The sequence below is a fragment of the Balaenoptera ricei genome, chromosome 19 (genome assembly GCF_028023285.1).
Source record: "Balaenoptera ricei isolate mBalRic1 chromosome 19, mBalRic1.hap2, whole genome shotgun sequence".
Classification (NCBI taxonomy): Eukaryota; Metazoa; Chordata; class Mammalia; order Artiodactyla; family Balaenopteridae; genus Balaenoptera; species Balaenoptera ricei.
The window spans coordinates 19,261,991-19,286,541 of record NC_082657.1 but is presented as its reverse complement, the minus strand read 5'-3'; the positions used below and the strand labels follow the sequence as shown (position 1 = coordinate 19,286,541).

The 24,551-nt window shown below is 37.8% G+C and overlaps 1 protein-coding gene across 3 annotated transcripts in view; it reads left to right on the top strand.

The window, feature by feature from the left end:
• The window catches only part of ZNF507 (zinc finger protein 507), a 47,021-nt gene extending 33,082 nt beyond the window's left edge, over window positions 1-13,939 (top strand). For all 3 annotated transcript variants that reach the window (XM_059905621.1, XM_059905622.1, XM_059905623.1), the window contains 2 exons: window positions 9,871-10,005; window positions 10,142-13,939. In XM_059905621.1, coding sequence (XP_059761604.1) covers window positions 9,871-10,005; window positions 10,142-10,508 — 502 coding nt within the window. In that variant the 3' untranslated portion in view covers window positions 10,509-13,939. The remainder of the gene's footprint in view (window positions 1-9,870; window positions 10,006-10,141) is intronic.
• The last annotated feature ends 10,612 nt before the right edge of the window (window positions 13,940-24,551 follow it).

Sequence of the window (24,551 nt, the reverse complement as noted above, 5' to 3'; positions counted from 1 at the left end):
AGCTGCCGCTGCAGCCACCAAGAAGCCGGTGTGCAAGCACAGGTCACTCTCCACACCGCCCCTCCCGGGAGCCTGTGCAGCCTGCCGCTGCCAGGGCCCCGTGATCCAGAGACAACTTCCCCGGGAGAACACATGGCGCCTCAGGCTGTTGCAACGTCAGGTTGGCCTCTGCCGCCGCAGGCTCGCCCCATATTCCGTACCCCTCCCTCCCGCCGGCCTGAGTGAGCCAGAGCCCCCAAATCAGCTGCTCCTTCAACCCCGTCCTCTCTGAGCGGGAACAGATGCCCTCAGGCGACCTACACACAGAGACGGGGCCAAATCCAAAGCTGAACCCCAGGAGCTGTGCGAACAAGGAAGAGAAAGGGAAATCTCTCCTAGCAGCCTCAGGAGCAGTGGATTAAATCTCCACAATCAACTTGATATACCCTGCATCTGTCGAATAACTGAATAGACAACGAGTCATCCCAAATTGAGGCAGTGGACTTTGGGAGCAACGATATATATTTTTTGGTCGCCTTTTTCTCTTTTTGTGAGTGTGTATGCATATGCTTCTGTGTGTGATTTTGTCTGTATAGCTTTGCTTTTACCAGTTGTCCTAGGGTTCTGTCTGTCCAGTTTTTTTGTTTGTTTGTTTTATACTTTTTAGTGCTTGTTATCATTGGTGAATTTATTTTTTGGTTTGGTTGCTCTCCTCTTTCTTTCTTTCATTTTTTTTTATTTTTAAATTTTTAATAATTTTTTATTTTAATAACTTTATTTTATTTTATTTTATTTTTTTCTTTCTTCCTTTTTTTTCTCCCTTTTATTCTGAGCCGTGTGGATGACAGGGTCTTGGTGCTTCGGCCAGGTGTCAGGGCTGTGCCTCTGAGGCAGGAGAGCCAAGATCAGGACATTGGTCCACCAGAGACCTCCCAACTCCACATGATACCAACCGGCGAAAATCTCCCAGAGATCTCCATCTCAACGCCAAGACCCAGCTCCACTCAGCGACCAGCAAGCTACAGTGCTGGACATCCTATGCCAAACAACTAGCAAGACAGGAACACAACCCCACCCATTAACAGAGAGGCTGCCTAAAATCATAATAAGGTCACAGACACCCCAAAACACACCACCAGACGCTGACCTGCCCACCAGAAAGACAAGTTCCAGCCTCATCCACCAGAACACAGGCACTAGTCCCTTCCACCAGGAAGCCTACACAACCCACTGAACCAACTTTAGCCACTGGGGGCAGACTCGAAAAACAATGGGAACTACGAACCTGCAGCCTGCGAAAAGGGGACCCCAAACACAGTAAGTTAAGCAAAATGAGAAGACAGAGAAACACACAGCAGATGAAGGAGCAAGGTAAAAACCCACCAGACCTAACAAATGAAGAGGAAATAGTCAGTCTACCTGAAAAAGAATTCAGAATAATGATAGTAAAGCTGATCCAAAATCTTGGAAATAGAATGGAGAAAATACAAGAAACTTTTAACAAGGACCTAGAAGAACTGAAGACCAAACAAACAATGATGAACAGCACAATAAATGAAATTTAAAATTCTCTAGAAGGGATCAATAGCAGAATAACTGAGGCAGAAGAATGGATAAGTGACCTGGAAGATAAAATAGTGGAAATAACTACTGCAGAGCAGAATAAAGAAAAAAGAATGAAAAGAATTGAGGACAGTCTCAGAGACCTCTGGGACAACATTAAATGCACCAACATTCGAAGAAGGGTCCCAGAAGAAGAAGAGAAGAAAGGGACTGAGAAAATATTTGAAGAGATTACAGTTGAAAACTTCCCTAATATGGGAAAGGAAATAATTAATCAAGTCCAGGAAGCACAGAGTCCCGTACAGGATAAATCCAAGGAGAAACACGCCAAGACACATATTAGTCAAACTATCAAAAATTAAACACAAGGAAAAAAATATTAAAAGCAGCAAGGGAAAAACAACAAATAACATACAAGGGAATCCCCATAAGGTTAACAGCTGATCTTTCAGCAAAAACTCTGCAAGCAAGAAGGGAGTGGCAGGACATATTTAAAGTGATGAAAGGGAAAAAACCTACAACCAAGATTACTCTACCCAGCAAGGATCTCATTCAGATTTGATGGAGAAATGAAAACCTTTACAGACAACCAAAGCTAAGAGAATTCAGCACCACCAAACCAGCTTTACAGCAAATACTAAAGGAACTTCTCTAGGCAGGAAACACAAGAGAAGGAAAAGACCTACAATAACAAACCCAAAACAATTAAGAAAATGGTAATAGGAACATACATAGTGATAATTACCTTAAATGTACATGGATTAAATGCTCCAACCAAAAGACATAGACTGGCTGAATAGATACAAAAACAAGACCCGTATATATGCTGTCTACAAGAGACTCACTTCAGACCTAGGGACACATGCAGACTGAAAGTGAGGGGATGGAAAAAGATAACTCCATGCAAATGGAAATCAAAAGAAAGCTGGAGTAGCACTTTTCCTATCAGACAAAATAGACTTTAAAACAAAGACTATTAAGAGACAAAGAAGGACACTACATAATGATCAAGGGATCAATCCAAGAAGAAGATATAACAATTGTAAACATTTATGCACCCAACATAGGAGCATCTCAATACATAAGGCAAATGCTAACAGCCATAAAAGGGGAAATCGACAGTAACACAATCATAGTGGGGGACTTTAACAGCCCACTTTCACCAATGGACAGATCATCCAAAATGAAAATAAATAAGGAAACACAAGCTTTAAATGATACATTAAACAAGATGGACTTAATTGATATTTATAGGACATTCCACCCAAAAACAACAATACACTTTCTTCTCAAGTGCTCATGGAACATTCTCTCCAAGATAGATCATATCTTGGGTCACAAATCAAGCCTTGGTAAATTTAAGAAAATTGAAATCGTATCAAGTATCTTTTCTGGCCACAACGCTATGAGACTAGATATCAGTTACAGGAAAAAAATCTGTAAACAATGCAAACACATGGAGGCTAAACAATACACTATGTAATAACCAAGAGATCATTGAAGAGATCAAAGAGGAAATCAAAAACTACCTAGAAACAAATGACAATGAAAACACGACGACCCAAAACTTATGGGATGCAACAAAAGCAGTCCTAAGAGGGAAGTTTATAGCAATACAATCCTACCTTAAGAAACAAGAAACATCTCAAATAAACAACCTAACCTTTCACCTAAAGCAATTAGAGAAAGAAGAACAAAAAATCCCCAAAGTTAGCAGAAGGAAAGAAATCATAAAGATCAGATCATAAAAAATGAAAAACAAATGAAGGAAATGATAGCAATGATCAATAAAACTAAAAGCTGGTTCTTTGAGAAGATAAACAAAACTGATAAACCATTAACCAGACTCATCAAGAAAAAAAGGGAGAAGACTCAAATCAATAGAATTAGAAATGAAAAAGGAGAAGTAACAACTGACACTGCAGAAATACAAAGGCTCATGAGAGATAACTACAAGCAACTATATGCCAATAAAATGGACAACCTAGAAGAAATGCACAAATTCTTAGAAAAGCACAACCTTCCAAGACTGAACCAGGAAGAACTAGAAAATATAAACAGACCAATCACAAGCACTGTAATTGAAACTGTGATTAAAAATCTTCCAACAAACCAAAGCCCAGGACCAGATGGCTTCACAGGCAAATTCTATCAAACATTTAGAGAAGAGCTGACACCTATCCTTCTCAAACTCTTCCAAAATATAGCAATGGGAGGAACACTCCCAAACTTATTCTACGAGGCCACCATCACCCTGATGCCAAAACCAGACAAAGATGTCACAAAGAAAGAAAACTACAGGCCAATATCACTGATGAACATAGATGCAAAACTCCTCAACAAAATACTATCAAAGAGAATCCAACAGCACATTAAAAGGATCATACACCATGATCAAGTGGGGTTTACCCCAGGAATGCAAGAATTCTTCAATATACGCAAATCAATCAATGTGATACACCATATTAACAAATTGAAGAATAAAAACCATATGATCATCTCAATAGATGCAGAAAAAGCTTTTGACAAAATTCAACACCCATTTATGATAAAAACCCTCCAGAAAGTAGGCATAGAGGGAACTTACCTCAGCATAATAAAGGCCTTATATGACAAACCCACAGCCAACATCGTCCTCAATGGTGAAAAACTGAAACCATTTCCACTAAGATAAGGAACAAGACAAGGTTGCCCACTCTCACCACTATTATTCAGCATTGTTTTGCAAGTTTTAGTCACAGCAGTCAGAGAAGAAAAAGAAATAAAAGGAATCCAAATCAGAAAAGAAGTGAAGCAGTCACTGTTTGCAGATGACATGATACTATACATAGAGAATCCTAAAGATGCTACCAGAAAACTACTAGAGCTAATCAGTGAATTTGGTAAAGTAGCAGGATACAAAATTAATGCACAGAAATCTCTTGCATTCCTATACACTAATGATGAAAAATCTGAAAGTGAAATTAAGGAAACACTCCCATTTACCATTGCAACAAAAAGAATGAAATACCTAGGAATAAACCTACCTAAGGAGGGAAAAGACCTGTATGCAGAAAACTATAAGACACTGATGAAAGAAATTAAAGACGATACAGATAGGTGGAGAGGTATACCATGATCTTGGATTGGAAGAATCAACATTGTGAAAATGACTCTACTACCCAAATTAATCTACAGATTCAATGCAGTCCCTATCAAACTACCACTGGCATTATTCACAGAACTAGAGCAAAAAAATTCACAATTTGTATGGAAACACAAAAGACCCTGAATAGCCAAAGCAATCTTGAGAAAGAGAAACGGAGCTGGAGGAATCAGGCTCCCTGACTTCAGACTATACTACAAAGCTACAGTAATCAAGACAGTATGGTACTGGCACCAAAACAGAAATATAGGTCAATGGAACAGGATAGAAAGCCCAGAGATAAACCCACGCACATATGGTCACCTTATCTTTGATAAAGGAGGCAAGAATATACAATGGAGAAAAGATAGCCTCTTCAATAAGTGGTGCTGGGAAAAATGGACAGCTACATGTAAAAGAATGAAATTAGAACACTCCCTAACACCATACACAAAAATAAACTCAAAATGGATTAAAGACCTAAATGTAAGGCCAGACACTATATAACTCTTAGAGGAAAACATAGGCAGAACACTGTATGGCATAAGTCACAGCAAGATCCTTTTTGACTCCCCTCCTAGAGTAATGGAAGTAAAAACAAAAATAAACAAATGGGACCTAATGAAACTTAAAAGCTTTTGCACAGCAAAGGAAACTATAAACAAAACAAAAAGACAGCCCTCAGAATGGGAGAAAATATTTGCAAATGAAGCAACTGACAAAGGATTAATCTCCAAAATTTACAAGCAGCTCATGCAGCTCAACATCAAAAAAACAAACAACCCAATCAAAAACTGGACAGAAGACCTAAATAGACATTTCTCCAAAGAAGATATACACATTGCCAGCAAACACATGAAAGAATGCTCAACATCACTAATCATCAGAGAAATGCAAATCAAAACTACAGTGAGGTATCACCTCACACCAGTCAGAATGGCCATCATCAAAAAATCTACAAACTATAAATGCTAGAGAGGGTGTGGAGAAAAAGGAACCCTCTTGCTCTGTTGGTGGGAATGTAAATTGATACAGCCACTATGGAGAACAGTATGGAGGTTCCTTAAAAAACTAAAAATAGAACTACCATACGACCCAGCAATCCCACTACTGGACATATACCCTGAGAAAACCATAATTCAGAAAGAGTCATGTACCACAATGTTCATTGCAGCACTATTTACAATAGCCAGGACATGGAAGCAACCTAAGTGTCCATTGACAGATGAATGGATAAAGAAGATGTGGCACATATATACAGTGGAATATTACTCAGTCATAAAAAGAAACGAAATTGCGTTATTTGTAGTGAGGTGGATGGACCTAGAGTCTGTCATACAAAGTGAAGTCAGAAAGGGAAAAACAAATACCTAACTAACTAACACATATACATGGAATCTTAAAAAAATAAATAAATAATGGTCATGAAGAACCTAGTGGCAAGACGGGAATAAAGACACAGACCTACTAGAGAATGGACTTGAGGACACGGGGAGGGGGAAGGGTAAGCTGGGACAAAGTAAGAGAGTGGCATGGACATATATACACTACCAAATGTAAAACAGATAGCTAGTGGGAAGCAGCCACATAGCACAGGGAGATCAGCTTGGTGCTTTGTGAACACCTAGAGGGGTGGGATAGGGAGGGTGGGAGGGATGGAGATGCAAGAGGGAGGAGATATGGGGATATATGTATATGTATAGCTGATTCACTTTGTTATAAAGCAGAAACTAACACACCATTGTAAAGCAATTATACTCCAATAAAGATGTTAAAAAAATAAAAACTTAATAAATAAATATAAATAAAAGCTTTTATTTTATCCTTCTTATACCTTATCTGATGTTTTTCCTTTCTTTGTGTGGATCCAAGTTTTTTTTTTTAATTAATTAATTAATTTGTTTATTTATTTATTTTTGGCTGCGTTGGGTCTTCATTGCTGCGTGTGGACCTTCTCTAGTTTTGCCAGCGGGGGCCGCTCTTCGTTGCAGTATGTGGGCTTCTCATTGCAGTGGCTTCTCTGTTGCCGAGCATGGGCTGGAGGTGCGTGGGCTTCAGTAGTTGTGGCTCACGGGCTTAGTTGCTCTGTGGCATGTGGGATCTTCCTGGACCAGAGATCAAACCCGTGTCCCCTGCATTGGCAGGCGGATTCTTAACCACTGCGCCACCAAGGAAGTCCCCAAGTTTCTTGATCTATAACATTTACCTTCTTTCTAAAGAACTTCTTTAACATTTCTTACAAGACAGATCTACTAGCAACAAATTTCTTCAATTTTTGTTTGTCTGAGAAGGTCTTATTTCTGCTCATTTTTTTTTTTAATTTTTATTTATTTATTTATTTATTTGGTTACACCGGGTGTTGGTTGCAGCACATGGGCTCCTTAGTTGCAGCATGTGGACTCTTAATTGTGTCCTGCATGTGGAATCTAGTCACTATTGTTTAAAGTATTTCTTCTGTTCCTTTCTCTCTTCTTCTAGTATTCCCATTACACATAGATTACACCTTTTGTAATTGTCCCTTTTGTGGTTGTATATTCTGTTCTGTTTTTTCCAGTCCTTTTTTTTTGTTTGCTTTCTAGTTTTGGAGGTTTCTATCTATTGAGATATCCTCAAGCTTAGAGATTCTTTCCTTAGATGTATCCAGTCCACTAATAGGCCCCATCATAGCCACTCTTCATTTCTCTTATGTATTTTTTATCACTTTTTGGTTCTGATCTCTTTGATTTCTTTTTGGTTCTTTCTTAGAATTTCCATCTCTCTGCTTTCATTGCTCATCTGTTTTCCCAGGCTGTGTATTTTATTCATTGGAGCTCTTAGGATATTAATCGTAATTGTTTTAAATCACCAGTCTGATGATTCCATCATCCTGCTATATCTGACTCTTGTTTCTTTGCTTGCTCTGTCTCTTCAACTTTGGTTTTTGCCTTTTAGTATGTCTTGTAATTTTTTCTTGATAGTCAGGCATGATGTACTGGGTAAAAGGCACTGCTGTAGATAGGCCTTTAGAAATGTGGTTGTTAAAAGTGGGGGGAGGGGAAATGTTCTGTAGTCCATAACTAGGTCTCAGTTTTTTAGTAAGCCTTTGTGTCTGGGCTGTGAACTGTACTTGCAGTCCCCTCCCTCCCCAACCCTTGGTGGACAAGATAGCTGGAGTGGGCTGGAGTTGGGTATTTCCTTCCCTCCGGTCAGATATGCTCTGATAAAACTCCAGTAGGTTAGGCTCTGGTTAAATAATTTCTCCTGAGAATAGACCTTGCTAAGAACAGAATGTTCTGGGACTTCCGTGACGTCCAGCAGTTAAGACTCCATGCTTCCACTGCAGGGGGCACAGGTTTGATCTCTGGTGGGGGAACTAAGATCCCACATGCTGCGTGGTGTGCCCCCCACCCCCACCAAAACAAGCAAACAAACAAAAGAACAGAATGCTCTGGCATATCCCAAAGTGGTTCTTTTACTCATCTGCTGACTGTCTTGTTGTGAAGAAGAGTTCAGGTAACTTACCTGATTTTTGTTAAGTTTGTAATTAAGTATTTAATAAAAATGTCTTTTTAAAAGTATGTTTTCAGTTTCCTAAAAAGATAAACATAATTCTGCTCTTAGGTATTTACCCAAATGATGAAAACTTATATTCACACGAAAACCACACATAAATGTTTAATAGAAGCTTTATTCATAATTGCCAAAACTTAGAAGCAACTAGATGTCCTTCGGTAGAGAAATGGATAAACAAACTGGTACATTCATACAGTGGAATATTATTTAGTGATAGGAGGGGGAAAAAGGAGCTCTCAAGCCATGAAAAGACATGGAGGAACTTTAAATGCAAATGGAAAAGGGAAAGAAACCAGTCTGAAAAGGCTATATACTGTATGATTCCAACTATTATGTGACTTTCTAGAAAAGGCAAAACTATGGAGACAGTAAAAGAATCAGTGATTCCAAGGGATTGGGGGAAGGGAGAGATGAATAGGTGGAGCACAGAGGATATTTAGGGTTGGGAAATTATTCAGCATGATATTATAATGATAGATTCATGGCATAATGCATTTATTAAAATACATAGAACTATACAACACAGTGAGCCCTAATGTAAACTGTAGACTCTAGTTAATGTTAATGTATCAATATTGTTTCATCAGATGTAACAAATATTCCACACTGATGCAAGATGTTAATAATAGGAGGAACTGTATGCAGGGGAGAGAGTGGGTAAACCTTAAACATGCTGTAAAAAACAGTCTGTTAATTTTTTTTTTTTTTAATTTTTTTCCCTTGGTTTTTTCTTTTTTTTTTTTTTAATAGTAATCTTTTATTTATTTTTATATTTATTTTTGGCTGTGTTGGGTCTTCATTTCTGTGCAAGGGCTTTCTCTAGCTGCGGCAAGCGGGGGCCACTCTTCATTGCGGTGCGTGGGCCTCTCACTATCACGGCCTCTCTTGTTGCGGAGCACAGGCTCCAGACGCACAGGCTCAGTAGTTGTGGCTCACAGGCCCAGTTGCTCCGCGGCATGTGGGATCTCCCCAGACCTGGGCTCGAACCCGTGTCCCCTGCATTGGCAGGCGGATTCTCAACCACTGCGCCACCAGGGAAGCCCAGTCTGTTAATTTTTTTTTAACTACTTCATTCAGTTCAGACTTTACAAAGTATACCCAATTATGTGAAACAATTATTATTTTGAATAGAAACTTTAAGATTATTAATTATCTGTTTTACTTATGAAATCTAAATTGTTGAAGCATTTCAGGACTACTTACATTTTCTGTGAATCTGTAAGTTAGCACAGAGTTCATGTTGAAAATTATTTAATTCTTTTCTGCTTTTTTAAGAAATAGAGTGGTATAGAGTATTGATTTTGTGTATTTGTGTATGTGGGTGTGGTTAAATAATATAGAGCAAAGATTTTTCTTATTACTAAATTAGAAATCTTTCCAAATACTGTAATAGCTAAAGTAATTTGGGATGTTTGTCCTGATTCTTATAAATTCTTTATAATGTAAAATACTTTGTTTCATTGATTCTGAGATATCCACCCTAGGACATTTTAGCCTCTGAAATCAATATCTCTTATAATCAGTGGCATCTTAGATTCAGTGAAATGTGATGTCTAATAAGTCTTCAGGAGAATAAATTTAATAATTGTTACAGAATCATTGTAATTACTAAAAATGATATGGGATCGTCTGATTTACTTCATATCTTTCAGATGCTCTTTGTGTGGGTATGTATGCAGCCATCCTCCTTCTTTGAAGTCTCATATGTGGAAGCATGCCAGTGACCAAAATTATAACTATGAACAAGTAAACAAGGCTATTAATGATGCAATTTCACAAAGTGGCAGGTATTTGGTCTTACTGTTATATATAAATAGGTTATTATTTATAATTATATATGCATTATATATAAAGTTAGGATTAAATCTGCTAGTCTACATTATAAGCAACTTAAGGTTTGATGTGTTTTCTTTTGTTTTTAAGAGTTCAGGGGAAATCCTCCGGAAAGGCTGTATTAAACAGCAGTGAAGAAAGAGCCGATTCTCTCACTGGAAGTTCAGAAAATTTGGTGTCATCCTCAGAGCTGATTTCCCAGGCTCCCAGTGAAGTCGTAGGTACCAATGAGAATGAGAAACTAAACCCTACAAGTAATACCTCATATAGTTTAGAAAAAAACTCCAGTCTGGCCCCTCCTGGCGTGGAATATTGCGTTTTACTCTTCTGTTGTTGTATTTGTGGTTTCGAGTCTACCAGCAAAGAAAATCTTTTGGATCATATGAAGGAGCATGAGGGTGAAATTGTAAACATCATCCTAAATAAGGACCACAACACAACTCTAAACACAAATTAGGTGGAATAGTTATCTGAAGAGGAAAACAGCAGAAGAGGAATCCTTTAAACCAGTTTGCCCTTTGTGCTGTCCAGTAACTTACTAGGCACAGAAGAAATAGTTGGTGTGATTTTTGAAGAAATGACAGATGTGACTTTGGAACAAAATTTGTAATGTAATAAAAGGAATTCCAAATGGATAAGGGGTAATAATATTTAAGCATTTTGAGTGAGGAGAAGTGGGTTGAGGAGGCAGCAAAGATGTACTCTTATAATAACCCTCTGTTACCTCTTAGTTTGAGTGTATTTATTATTAAAACTTGTTATAGTGTAGAAATGCAAGCAAAAGAGTTAAGAAAGGGCTTTTCAGGAACTATTCTAAAACTTACTGTTATGAAAGTGTCACAATCTTAAGCAGAGCTTAATATTTTTCATTCTCAATTTTGACATGAATGACAACCCTCTTGTGAGAAATGGGAGGCACGTGTCTGAGGGTTTTCTGGTATCAACAAGGAAAGAAAAGATCATTACAGGGCTTTGAGATGATCAACCTAAATCTTTAGCCAGATTGATAGGAAGAAATCATATACTCAATCTGAGATATATTACTTTACTCTTTAGAAAGAAAAAAAAGAAAAGAGACCTCTAAATCCAAATCTAGATTGTAAATAGGCGTTTACAAAGTAAATTATTGTCTTAAATTTACAGTGAATGTCTTGTGGGCACAGGAGGAAAGAGGTGAATTCCCACCAGCCTCAAACCAAATCTCAAGGTTCATAAAAAAGGTGACTGGTTGAGCACAGTGCACTTCTCAGAGGTTCTTTTCAGAGTGTTGATGGAATACCCCAGCTTCTCAATAGTTACATAGGCCTTCTAATCCACTCTTCTAAACTAGACCAAGCTTGTTGTCTAAAAACAACAAAGTAGGAAAAATTGCATTTGCTCATCAGACCTTGGAAGTAGTTTGAACTGTTAAATAAAAATCATTTGTGGGAAGAGGAATGAAATTCAAAAGCCCCTTAAAATGAGTACTACTATTGAGATTTTACTTCCTGGAGCTTTTTATTTAGTTATTCTTAGCATAAGAGATATAACCAAATGTGGCTAAAATATAGTAAAAATTCAGGTTGTTTATAAAACGTTTAATAACAAACAAAAACTATTTGGGTTTCTCCTATCCAGGAAATTGTATTTTGTTGGTGTGCAATAGGACACATGGGAAGCCAACTAAAACTCGCCATCACATAGATGTAATCTTCTCATTAATTACGCATTTGTATTACAGTGCATTTCAAAGAGTGAAGAGAACGGGGGGGTTTTTTGGTTTTGCTTTTGTAGTTGTGATCACTTATGTATGCATTGTTCTGTTAATGTCAGTTCTGCCTACAAGTCAAAAGGCGGCCGGTGCACCATGCGGTGCACCGTCTTCACGGTGCTCTTTCTGAACTTGACTCTAACATCTTCTAGAGCTGAGGCTGTGACTCTCATAAAGCTTAGAAAACATCGAAAACAGAATTTCTTGAATAGGATACTCTGTAGACACATTTTAGGAAAGAATTCTCTTCCCAAAGTCCAGGTATGAATCGAATGAATTAACATTTTTCAGATAGCATTAGGAACTATTTAAGTGGGGCCAAGTAACCTGAAATACTGTCTGATTTACGTGGGGTTTTTTTGTGTGTTTTTTTTTGATTTGCTTTTTAAAATCTAATTTGATGATGATATATGAACAAACAGAGTTGATTGTAAGTTTGCAACTCTTTAATTTACGTAGCTTTAGTTTATTTGTGAAAGTTAATCCATTTCTGATATCTGGTTTTTAAAAGAGAAAATGGATTCATATATACTAAACTATATCCCCCAAATCCACATGCAGTGGGTTTTCTCATTTTCTCCTGTTTTCAGAATTAAAACACAGTTGTATTTCATTTCAAATTCAAAAATAAACTAAAATATTTTAAATGGTTCCATTATTACTATATTGTTCCCACTTAGTTTTTTCATTACTGGTAGCTCTGACTCAATGTTTCTTTATAAAAATCTATTATTCTGAAAATTAACAACCTTAGAAGAGTTTTTGTTTTATAAATTTTCCTTGGCTTTAATTTTATATAATCATTTGGAAAATACTAATAACCAAAAAACATTCCCAAAATTTCAACAGTGTATTTTTAAATTAACTTTCTTCATTTCCTTAAACTACTTCCATTGATTGTTACTTAAATTTTCCATTTGGAATCATGAATTTAAAATTTCCCTAGCTCATGGGAAAAAATTAACCCAGAAGTTCAAAAGTCTTTAAATATTCATCTGCTTCCAGCCTAAAATATCTTCAAAAGCTTTCTCTTGGCCTATAGGAGGAACTATATACCAAGGATGTTGTGTACCTTCCCATTATGGTTTTGTGGCAAGCCTTAAGTTAACCCTCCCCACTAAGAACAATTGAATATGATGAAGACTAAATATGCAATTTTAATTATAGAATATATATTTTAAAAATCAACAGGAATTCCCTTTATAGAAATAACATTTACTGGTACTAGATCTTTTGCCATGTAAAGCTCAGTATTTGTTTTCCACTCTGAACACTTACAATTCTAAGATTTGACAGTGAAAATAGTTTCTAAAACACTTACTGGATAAGGCAAAGGTGGGGAGGGGGAAGATGATGCATTCTGATCATTATAAATAATACTTTTTCAGGGCTCTATCATTTTCTCTCTTTCTCTAATAATCCAGAATGTGGTCGGTATCCCCAGTGTTCTAACAGTACCATGCCTGTATTCCAGGTGACCTGTAGACTTCAAGTTCTGTGTCCAGCCAGTGCAGTGTAGTGACACTGATGGAAGCCTTTATTCTAGATCTTTCATCTATTTGAGGTAGCTATCAGTGGCTTTGTTATTATTTTCTTTGTCTTTTCTCACAAAGCAAATGGTGGGCACCTATGTTTACATTGTATCTTCCTGCGGTGTACTTGGCTTGACAAAGACAAGCAGGCTTCTCTTTTGAGACTTATTATATTTTTAGTTTTCATAGACACTTATTTAATCTTTTTTTATTGTACAGCAAGGTGCTCTAAGTAATATTCTATAAAATATATTTAATAGAGATTTGAGTTTGATATTCATGGACATGAATACATGTATTTTTTTAAGAAATAAGTATTGTGTAACACTATGGCATTGCTTCTATAGCCAAAGTCTAAAAATTTCTGGAACACTGACATGTAAAGACTACAGTTAATTCTGACACTGTATCTTATTAAAATAGGATGATTTGCATTTTGTAAAATTATCCTGCACATCAAGCTGCATGCCTTAACGCCTAAAACTCTAGGATTGTTTTCATGGTAGAACAGTTTATCTGTTCAACAAACAGTGAAGCAAGGTCTTAGCGCTTCTTTAACTACCTTTGGAAATACTGTACAATGTTAGAATAATTTATTTTGCTTTACAGAAGTTTGTCATGTATTGACTTTAATATTGTATTTTGGTAATAAATTTTTTGTTAAAAACACTTGCCTCTAAGTTTTATTAACAAAAAGTTATATCCATTCTTATTTTGGAAATGTTGATTTAATCACTTAGAAATTTGGATTTAAATAATGAAGAACTTCCCCCGGCTTAAACTAAGGCTTATGATTACCCTTTGGTAACATGTTAAACTATTGATGACTAGCATTAAACTGTGTTACACAAAGGTAATTGAAAAAGCATTTAGATTGTTTTAATCTTTTTAAAAATTCAATCTAGGAACTCCCCTGGTGGCGCAGTGGTTATGAATCCACCTGCCAATGCAGGGGACACGGGTTCAACCCCTGGTCCGGGAAGATCCCACATGCCTCAGAGCAACTAAGCCCATGTGCCACAACTACTGAACCTGCGCTCTAGAGCCAACGAGCCACAACTACTGAGCTCGTGCCTAGAGCGCCTGTGCTCCACAGCAAGAGAAGCCACTGCAATGAGAAGCCCACAAACCACAACGAAGCGTAGCCCCCGCTCACTGCAACTGGAGAAAGCCCACGCACAGCAATGAAGACCCAACGCAGTCAAAAATAAATAAATTTTTAAAAATTTTTTTAATTCAATCTAATTTTGTAGTTTTTTTCCTTGCTACACAGTTCTTCACTTTATCTTCCAAATCACATCCTTATACGCTTTAAATTCTGATGTAGTCAAAGTGCTAAAGTAGCTCTCTTAACGGCAGTTAGCATTTTGCACTTGCATTGATCCGTTGCATTGGCAAGTGAAGCTAACATCATCTGACTGTATCATTGGTCTAGTTACACATTTGTGCCCTAGAATCCTGGGCTACCTCGGCTGCAAGTGTCTGAGGCCAAATATTTCTCCCCAAAAGCTTTAATCCCTTGTCCTATCTCCCCAGGGGCAACATAATTATGTCCTATCTTTTAAGAGCCAAATCCCAACACTGTCACTAACCTCCGGATAGTTGTAGAAATCTCAGCACGAAAGATCCAGAACATGTGCAGTTTGGTAGCCACCAGCCACACGTGGCTATTGAGCACTTGTAATATGACTAGGATGCTAAGTGTATAATATACAACAGTTCTGAAGACATCGTTTTTTTAAAAAGTATCTCATTGTTTTTTATATTGATTACTTGTTGAAATGATATTAGGGATATTTTGGGTTAAATAATATTAAAATTAATTTCACCTGTTTTTCTATGTAGCTACTATAAAATTTTAAATTGCATATGTGGCTCACATCGTATTTCTGTTGGACAGTGGTGGTATAGAAGGATTAGTAAACTGACAGCCCTTGTTTCAAATCTGGCCTGCCATCCATTTTTGTAAATAGTTTTATTGGAACACAGCCACACCCAGTCATTTACATACTGTATATGGCTATTTTTGAGGTACAACAGCAGCACTGAGTAGTTGTTACAAAGACTGTATGCACCACAAAGCCCAAATTATTTACCATCTGCTTAATAGTAAATCGTTTGATCGAGTTTGCTGACCTGTGACCTAGAACAATGGTATGATCTGTGCTCTAAAGTTCCCAGGAAAAAAAAAGCTTATAAAGAAAGCTTTATATAGCATTATTTTATAAATATATTATTTCGTCTCCTTATCTTCTACAGCCCTACCCATAATTTATGACTTCAACCTAACTATTTTATCATCTCCACTACTTAAAGCCAAACACAATTTGTTGAAAATAACAACATAATTAAATAATAAATAATGCCGCTTTTAAAAAGTATTGTTTTCCTCCTGACAACCTTATGGTGCTGATGGTACCCTCTCTGCTTCACCCTTTCTGTGATGTGGTCATGCCACCGGCATATCTAACTGCAGTGGGAGGTAACCGTGGCAGCTAATCCACTCAACTGCGGTGACCATTGACTTGCATAATCCAGGATATAAAGAAGAGTCTTAGACACACCTCTTTATAATGAATAACTTGTCTGACTCTAAAACCAGATTCTGGGGTTGGGTGGCGGTTGTAGTTGGCTTTGATGTAGAACTGTTGACTAAATTGGCAGATTAAGAAAAAGTCACAGTATTCGCCTACATAGATTCTTCCGAATCAAGCAGCAAAGATGTAAAATGAACATTTTTGGCCCTATAAATTCTCAGAGGAGTTTCTGTTTTTAATTGGTGCCATACAATAGATAGTATGTTTTGGTTTATATCTTAGAATCCAAATGACTGTAAGATGCTTAAACCATTTCCAGAGTCCTAGATGTGCAGCAAAATCTAGTTTGTGTGTTGTGTTGGGGGACTGTAGACCTCATTTTTCTGGTGGTACATTAATATACTGCATCCAGTTTTCTCATTTAGACCATAAAGTGTTTGTAAGATTATGACATACTTGGTTTTTATCTATTAATTTTTTTTTCCCAGTATGAGTAATTCCTGTTTAAATTGTTTGCCTTACGAAAGTTGATTCTAGTAGATCTTCCTTTGAATTAAAAGTTTAATTTTAGGCATCTAATATAAATTCTTACCATTATAGAACAAAATCATAAGATATTGGTGGTGTTTTGTTTCCTAACTCAACCACGTTTACACCAGTTGTGTCACTTAATCCAGAGAGTAAAGGCACCATTCGGGAACAGTTTGCAAAACTGAATGTAAGACAGATACTTCCATGATAACACTGAGGTAGATGGGGCCTTTGTTTGAAAAGGACATGATGTGTTAGGTGGATGGAGTTTTATTTACACAAATCAGAAAATAATGAATCCTTGACCATGAGCTGATAAAATAGACCCAACTATTTTATCTTTCTATTTCTCAGCTTTATCCTCTGTTAAAAGGAAAAATTAAGAATAATTATCCATGCCATTGCCACTGGTATCAGTAATTGTAAAATGTTTTTTGAGTTATTAATAAAGTATGTCATCTTAAATATGTACACAATAGAAAATTATGACCTGAAGAGACCCTCAACAAAATAAAACAAGTTATTCATTTTTCAGGTCTTTTATTAGTACCTAATGTTATTTAAAGGCTTAGTGCACATCTCCAGATTTCTGGGTTTTTTCTACTTGTCATTTTATTAATTTTAGTATCCATACTTCAGCAATAATGTGGCTGCATTTTACTGAAATAGACACATCAATCTACATCTTGTTCTTTTTTGTTTGTATCTGCAATCCATTTAAATTTAGTATTTCCAACCACAAAAGGTGTTAGAAAATTCTATTTCAGGCTAATGAGAAAAAGTACAGCAGGATACGGTTCAGACCATAAGCTGTATTTCTGATCCTCTACAGCTCACATTCTACAAAAAATAGTTATGCTGAAATAATTAAATAATTGTAGGAAACCAGCAGTTTCCAAGTTATCTTCATTTTCCAAGCCCTTCTCCATATGAAGTATGAGAATACAATTGGTGAGGTCGTGCCTTTCCATAATGCTGAGATTGGAATCCATGCAGGGTATCACCCTGTAGGTTAAAAAACTCTAAAATGAGGCTCTTCAGAATCTGCCCAGCTGGAGCACCCCTGTGCTCCGTGTGCAAATGCTGATAAAGAGGCTCCAGTGTACTACGTGACACTTGTTAAAACTCACTTTGTAATCACAGGAAAAAAGTAAGTGTGGATCTTCCTAATGGGAAAGCGGTCACTGTGTCCCATCTGAAGCAAGGGGAGGACGTGGGTGGTGGACGGCCTGCCAGCTGCACACTGAGTGGGTATTTTGCTACCTCAGCTGGTTTGGAATATAGTTTGGCTTTACCTCTTTGAACCTCTTGTAAGTTCAGTTATGTCTTCTATTTTCTGAAATGTGAAATTGATTTTATAATACCAACCTCAGAGAGTTATGTGGACTAAATGAGAAGATCGTCTATAAGATACCTAGTTGAGTTCTGACGCTTCTGGATGGTGTTGGTTCAAAGCCATGTGACCTTGAGTAAGGCATTCAACCTTTTTTTGAGCCTCAGTTTCTTCATCAGTAAAACAGATGGTAATACTTAAACCTTGTAGGGTTGTTGTGAAGATCAGCAACCATGTGTATAAAGGGCCTGGCCATCTGTGAGCTCAAACAGTGGTTCCTATCATGGTTTGAGCACTCACTGTGTGAGCTGGGGGCAGGGACGCATTAAACGCCCTTATAAATCATGGTATCAAAGCTACCTGTTAGCCTTGGAAAGGACTCTAAGAGCCATACTGCTTTGTGTTTTGAGGAAGGATACTCACAACAAAATATCATATCTCTTAAAATATACCCAAAAAAGACAAAACTGGTACCTAGAATATTGTATACAATTCATGTCACGTCTTAAAAGACAACAGCCTGGGAGAAAGTGTCAGAACATTACCCTGTTACCATCACATTAAGTTCATATAATCATTCTCTCACACCTATAAACCGCCATTAAGGACTATGTGAAAATGGCCCTTTCCCTAAATCAGCTGATAAGCGGGCAGCATTGGCAAAACTTAGGCCCAAGGAAAGAGAATGGTATTTCAAGTTGTATACGCTCAGTATAATCAGCCGCTAACTATACAGGATTGAGTGCCATGCACTGGACCATTAGGGAAAGGTAACAGTTCTCGGAAACGGTGAGAAATGGCCTGGCTCAGACCATGCAAAGCTCTCACATGGAACTCAGTCTTCTAACCATCTCACAAGGACTGTTTCACCTGCAGGACTCAGGTGCAGAGCAATCCTAATTCTGAAGCATACCTGCAGTCCAGCCCTAAAGCCAACCTCTTCATATGGGGTGCTGTCCTGTGGGCCTGGGATGTAGCTCTCCTAGTTGCACCGAGGAGACATATGACCAGGTAGGAAAACAGCAGAAGGGGCAAAGATAAAATCCAAACCAGCATTTGCGTTTAACCACTATCCACTGATGTAACTTAACATTATTTCCAGTCTCCCCCCACGCCCCCAACACACACACACATACACTTATGCATAGTGAAAATACAAAAGTTAACCTCTAGAATTTGGCCGGTGTTCCAACCACCAAAACTTAATCTGTATCAGCGTTTCAACCTTTTTTTCATTATCACGTCCCTAAGGAACTTTTTTTTAGACTTTTTTTTCCTGATCACCCCCCTCCATGAAATTTGAATACCTTAGATATACTGTATATCTACACTTTATACATTAAAAGAATAAGGTTTTTTTCAACCCCCAAGAGCCAATTTTCTCCCTATTGTGGGCGGAGGGGGTAATATCACCACGGAGAATGTATGCTCCTATAAATGAACTGGTTGGTGACAGCTGTGAGAGGAAACAAACTTTGTTTCCTGGTATTTTGACTGAAAAAAATTTAAAGCCATCAAGAGACTGATTAAAAACCTCTGAGGTAGCTGTATTCATTCCTCCATCATATGGGGAGCACAAAAGGACAGAGCCTACCTACTCCAATCTCCACACAACTATTGGGGTCCTTTGAGTCCTAGCAGCTTTCAGGCCTGGTGAGATGCAATCAAGCCTGTGAATTCCTAAGCATAAGTCCTTCAGGCTAGTTTATCAACATCCATGAGTGGACTCAGGAAGATCTGGGGACAGCACGTGGTAAGTGTTAGTGAAAATCCAACCCAGTGCTAGATCAGCCATAATTTAAGGCATGATAAAATGTCTGAATTTGAGGGTATTAGAAACACATACATTTCTGGCTGAAAGTCCTACTTCGTCCTACAAAAAACAGAAAAAAAATCCCAAGTCAGACAGTATACCTCGGCATCTGTTAGTAGGAAATGTCTATTTCTAGGGTTTTTAGACACCTGTTGTATGTATACCTGTTTTGCAAGGAATGACATTAGAACAGTCCAAGGGAACAAACTGGAAAGACCAGCCAAGGCCACTGGTTTGTGGACTAGAAGAGCCAACTTCTAGGAATGATCACACTTTGCCAAAAGCTTATTATGTGATAAAGCACCATCATCTGCTTTAATTGGATAACCTGACTATTCATGTCCTTATTCAAAAACATACAATAGTTATTCTAACCATGGAAATGGAAAAGAAAGGCGTAGGTGGAAACAGCAGACAAGTAGAGAGAAGAAGAGTAGCAGGTGTTGAAGAAAATGAACCAACACTGACAATGTTTAAATATTTTGTTAACTTTATTTAATAGAGTCCTTGGATAATTATGCACCTATGCTAATCTGCCTATAAATTTCATTCTTCTAAACTATTACAAATCTAGTTAATACAAAGTTGACAAAGGAAGACAGAAAAAGTAACTAACATATTACATAATACCTTTTCTTAAGAATCTCCCAGGGAAGGAGGCAAGTATTTTAAAGGCAGGGTGTTGGGGGGGCGGGGACGGGGAAGGACTCAGGTGTAATGTTGATTCCTGTGCAACTCTGGAATGATCTGTGAGCACTGAGAAAGCTGATCTCCAGGACTCAGCATGGATTGCCTAAGACCAAGAGTGCCAAACTAGGCTTGAAAGAATGCCGTAGACACAGCTGATCTCTGAGCTCTCTGACATGGGTCATACACGAGTGTATAAAACAACCCATGGGATATAGGAAGAACATATTAGGATTTCCATATATTGCAATACATAATGTGTATATATATGTATGTATACACACACATATACGTGCACACGTTCACACACGGAGAGGACAAAAATTTTTGATTGATGAAGTTGTGAGATAAAAAAGTTTGGGGACCGCTGCTCTGACTTTTATTAAGACACTTGAAAAACCAACCCTGTGGACAAGGTGGCAAAATAAGAATTGCATGAAACTATTGTTGCGAAAATATGTGTAAGTGGGCCAAACTGTCTTCAACTGAATATGTGTTTCTGTAAAAGAATACTCAGTATTGTAAAGATCTCATTTCTCTCAAAGACTTCTTTACCTTTTATACAATTCCAGTAAAACAATCTCCATGGATTCTTTCTTGGAAACTGGTAAAAGATTATAAAGTTTATATGAGCAAGAAAATATGCAAAACTTGCCAGAACATGTGTTTAAAAGAAATACAGTATGTAGAACTGCTGCAAACTAGTTCTTTTTAAAAATCATTTAAACACAATAATGAGTTTACAAATAGGCCACATACGTACTGGAATTAGTATGTGATACAGATAATTCAAATCAGTAAGGTAAGAATGATGGTGAAACAACTGATTCTCCAATTAGAAAAAAAAATTGTCAGATCTCTCTCTTCATATTAAAAAGATGCAATATCTTTTAAAACTAGGAAAAAGTATTTTTAAAATTTTACAATCTTGGGATGGTAAAGGTTTTCCTAAGTATGTTGGAAGAACCCAGAAGCTATAAAGGGAAGATGATAGATTTGATAACATAAAATGGAAAACCAATGCAAAGCGAAACACACCATATGAAGTACACAACACTGAGAAAATATCTGCAAGGTATACAACAGAAAGTTAATCAGGGACTTCCGTGGCGGTCCAATGGTTAAGACTCCGCGCTTCCATTGCAAGGAGCGCGGGTTCGATCACTGGTCAGGGAACTAAGATCCCACATGCCACGTGGTGCGGCCAAAAAAAAAATGTTGAAATCCATAATCTATAACTAATCCCTTTATATAAAGATTAAATCAATGACTGGCCAAAGAACATGAAAACATAAATCACAGAAAAAGAAATACAAACAGCCAATAATGTCCTGATATATCTCCACCTCACTAATACATTTAAAATGATATATCATTTGTCGCCTAAGATTGGCAAAGATGAAAAACATCCATTGTTGGCAAGGACATGGAGAAATAAGCCCCGTAATGCACATTGGTGGAGGTGTAAAGTAATACAATTTTTAACCTTTTGTAATGTAGTTTGCCAATGTTTATCTTAAATTCTAGCAATTCTATTTCTAGAAATATATCCTAAAGAATTACATAAATATAAGGATATTCTCTATGCATTGCTTGTAATAGGGTAAAGCTAGAAAAAATCTAAACGTCCAATTAGAGGAGAACATTAAATAAATTATGATACATCCATACAGAGGATGACTACTATATTGAATACCCATCATTGTGTAACAAAATTACCCCTAAACTTAGTGGCTTTAAAACAAACATAAACACTTACTATTATCATATCTGTGCATGAGATATTTGGGAGTGGCATGGATGACACGGAGCTGGCAGATCTTCCTCCTAGGTGGCTCACTCACGTGGCAGGCTGGTTGCTGGCCAGAGGCCAGGTGCCGCCCATGAGGCCTTCTCTACACGATGTTTGAGTGTCCTCACAACATGGTGGCTGGCATCCCCCATAAGTGCGCAATCCAAGAGAGGATAAGGCTAAAACTAGGATGTCTTTATGACCTGGCCTCAGAAGTCCCACAAGGTCACTTCCACCGTATTCTATGCATCACACAGAACAGCTGTGATTCAGTGAGAGGGGAGTGTATAAATATCAAGCAGCAAGGATCATTTAAGCTGAAATTTAAAGGCTGAATAGTAGTTAAGTCAGGCACTTATAAAAACTTTGAAATTTATGAATAGGAAGTAGGGATGAGGCTGGAGAGGTGAATGGAGCCTGACTCAGCAGTACTTTCAAGCTTGTTAAGGAGCTTTTTATACAAAGCCAGTAAGCCACCAAAAGACTTGTATCTTAGTAAGATCAGTATGTTTTTTATATGGAGGGTGGACTGAGTAGACAAGGCCAGAGGGCAGGAATGGAGGTAAGGCAATCGGTTAGCAGACTATTGAAATGATCCAGACAAAAAAATGGTGCCTTGGATTACAGTAGTGGCAATGGAGATGGGGAAAAGTTGGGCAAGTTCTGAGATATTTAGGAATAAACCCAATGGGACTCAAGGTTTGACTGGATATATGGGTTACACAATAGGGAGGAATCAAGTTTGGCTCCTAAGTTATTGACAGCAATTAGGAAAAGGGGGCACATGGGATGAAACGTAGGTTTGGGGATTAGAAAAAGTTTAATTTTTAACGAGTTGAGTTTGAGCGCTCTGCACACATGGAAATTTCCAATAGGCACTAGACATATGGGACCTGGCTGTCAGGAGCTATGCCAGGACATAAAAACTTATGAGTCATCAGAATATCACTGGAAATTGGAGCCATGAGCCAGAGAGGAAGAGGAGTTTACATGAGACTGAAAAGGAATGCCAGAAAGGTAGACAGAGGAGGAATACTGGGAGAGTCTATTACCACAGAAGACAGGAGTGAACCAGAGCGTTCACACTACTAAACCAAACTATTTAAAACTGAACAAACATCATACATCAGACAGGAAAAAGCCAATGGAGAAGGAGAGCTCTCTCCCTTGGTCCAACGCAAGATGCTTTTATGGGAAGGATGTGACTTCCCATAAGAAGACATTAATGACTTCTAGTGCAGTGCTTCTCAAAGTGTGACGTACATACAAATAACCTGGAGATTATATTAAAATGCAGATTCTGATTCAGTAGGCCTTGGGGAGAGCCGGAGAGCCAGCATTTCTAAGGTCCTAGGTGATGCCAGCACTGCTGGGCCACAGACAATATTTTGAGTAGCAAGGTCCTACTATGGCTTTCAAACTTTGCTGAACACAGACTCACATGGAGAACTTCTTAAAACAAATTATTGGTCCCTGACCCCTACAGATTATGATTCGGTAGGTGTGAGTAGAACCTGATAATTTCCAACAAGCTCCCTGATGATGTTGATAGTGATGCCACAGGTTTCCAGGCCATACTTCTGAGCTGAACTGTTCCAGCACAACGTAACTATTGCTGGCCCCAACAGAGGAAAAGCCAGATCCCATTGGGTTTCAAAACACAATGCAAACAAGTATTCCTGTAGACCTCTGCAGTCACAGCCCATGACCAGAGCTCAATGGGGGCAAAGGTCTTCCTCTCATTACCCATCACCCCCATGGTTGCTGTATCAGAAGGGATTCATTCTTAATTAACTTATTTATTACCAAGACTTACCCTCAGCAGTGGATGTCTATTTCTCGCAAAGCTTTATTTTGCTTAGTAAAGCCATTTCATATGAAAACAAGCAGCTGCTAACAAGTACTATTTCCTTTTCTCAAGGGATGCATGTTTCACAACAGACTCATTTTTTTCCCCAGTGAGCGAGACAATTTAAGAAAAAACCCTATATAATAAGGTGGGGAAGAGAGGGGGAATTCTACTTAAGGAGGAATCAATTCACATATGTATTTATTAAACACACAAATGTATTTTATGTAAGGCATCTTAAGGTGAAAGAGAAAGATTATAACCATACAGTCCCTGTTCTCAAGTCCATAACATGAAAAAAAGACACCAACAATCATGTTAAACATGACAAATGCCATCTGAAAAAACAGCTGACATTTATTTTTATTAAAACCACCAGCAGATACCTCAACCCATTGGCACAGAATGTGTGTTTGTTATTAACAGCAACAGACACACAAAGGAGGAGGAAAATATCAAACAGGGGTAACAAGGAAAGGCACCTGGCTGAAGTAATTCCTGGAATTAGACAGATGGGCAGTCCTCTTCACAGGTGGAAGACCCAGAGGACCATTCCTTAATAAAAATCAGTTAACATGTGCTCTGAGAATCTGCTGACAAAAAGCTTTACCTACTGTTCATCGCAGTGTGATTAAGAAAGATATCCACATATACAACACAGCAACTGCCCTCAGAA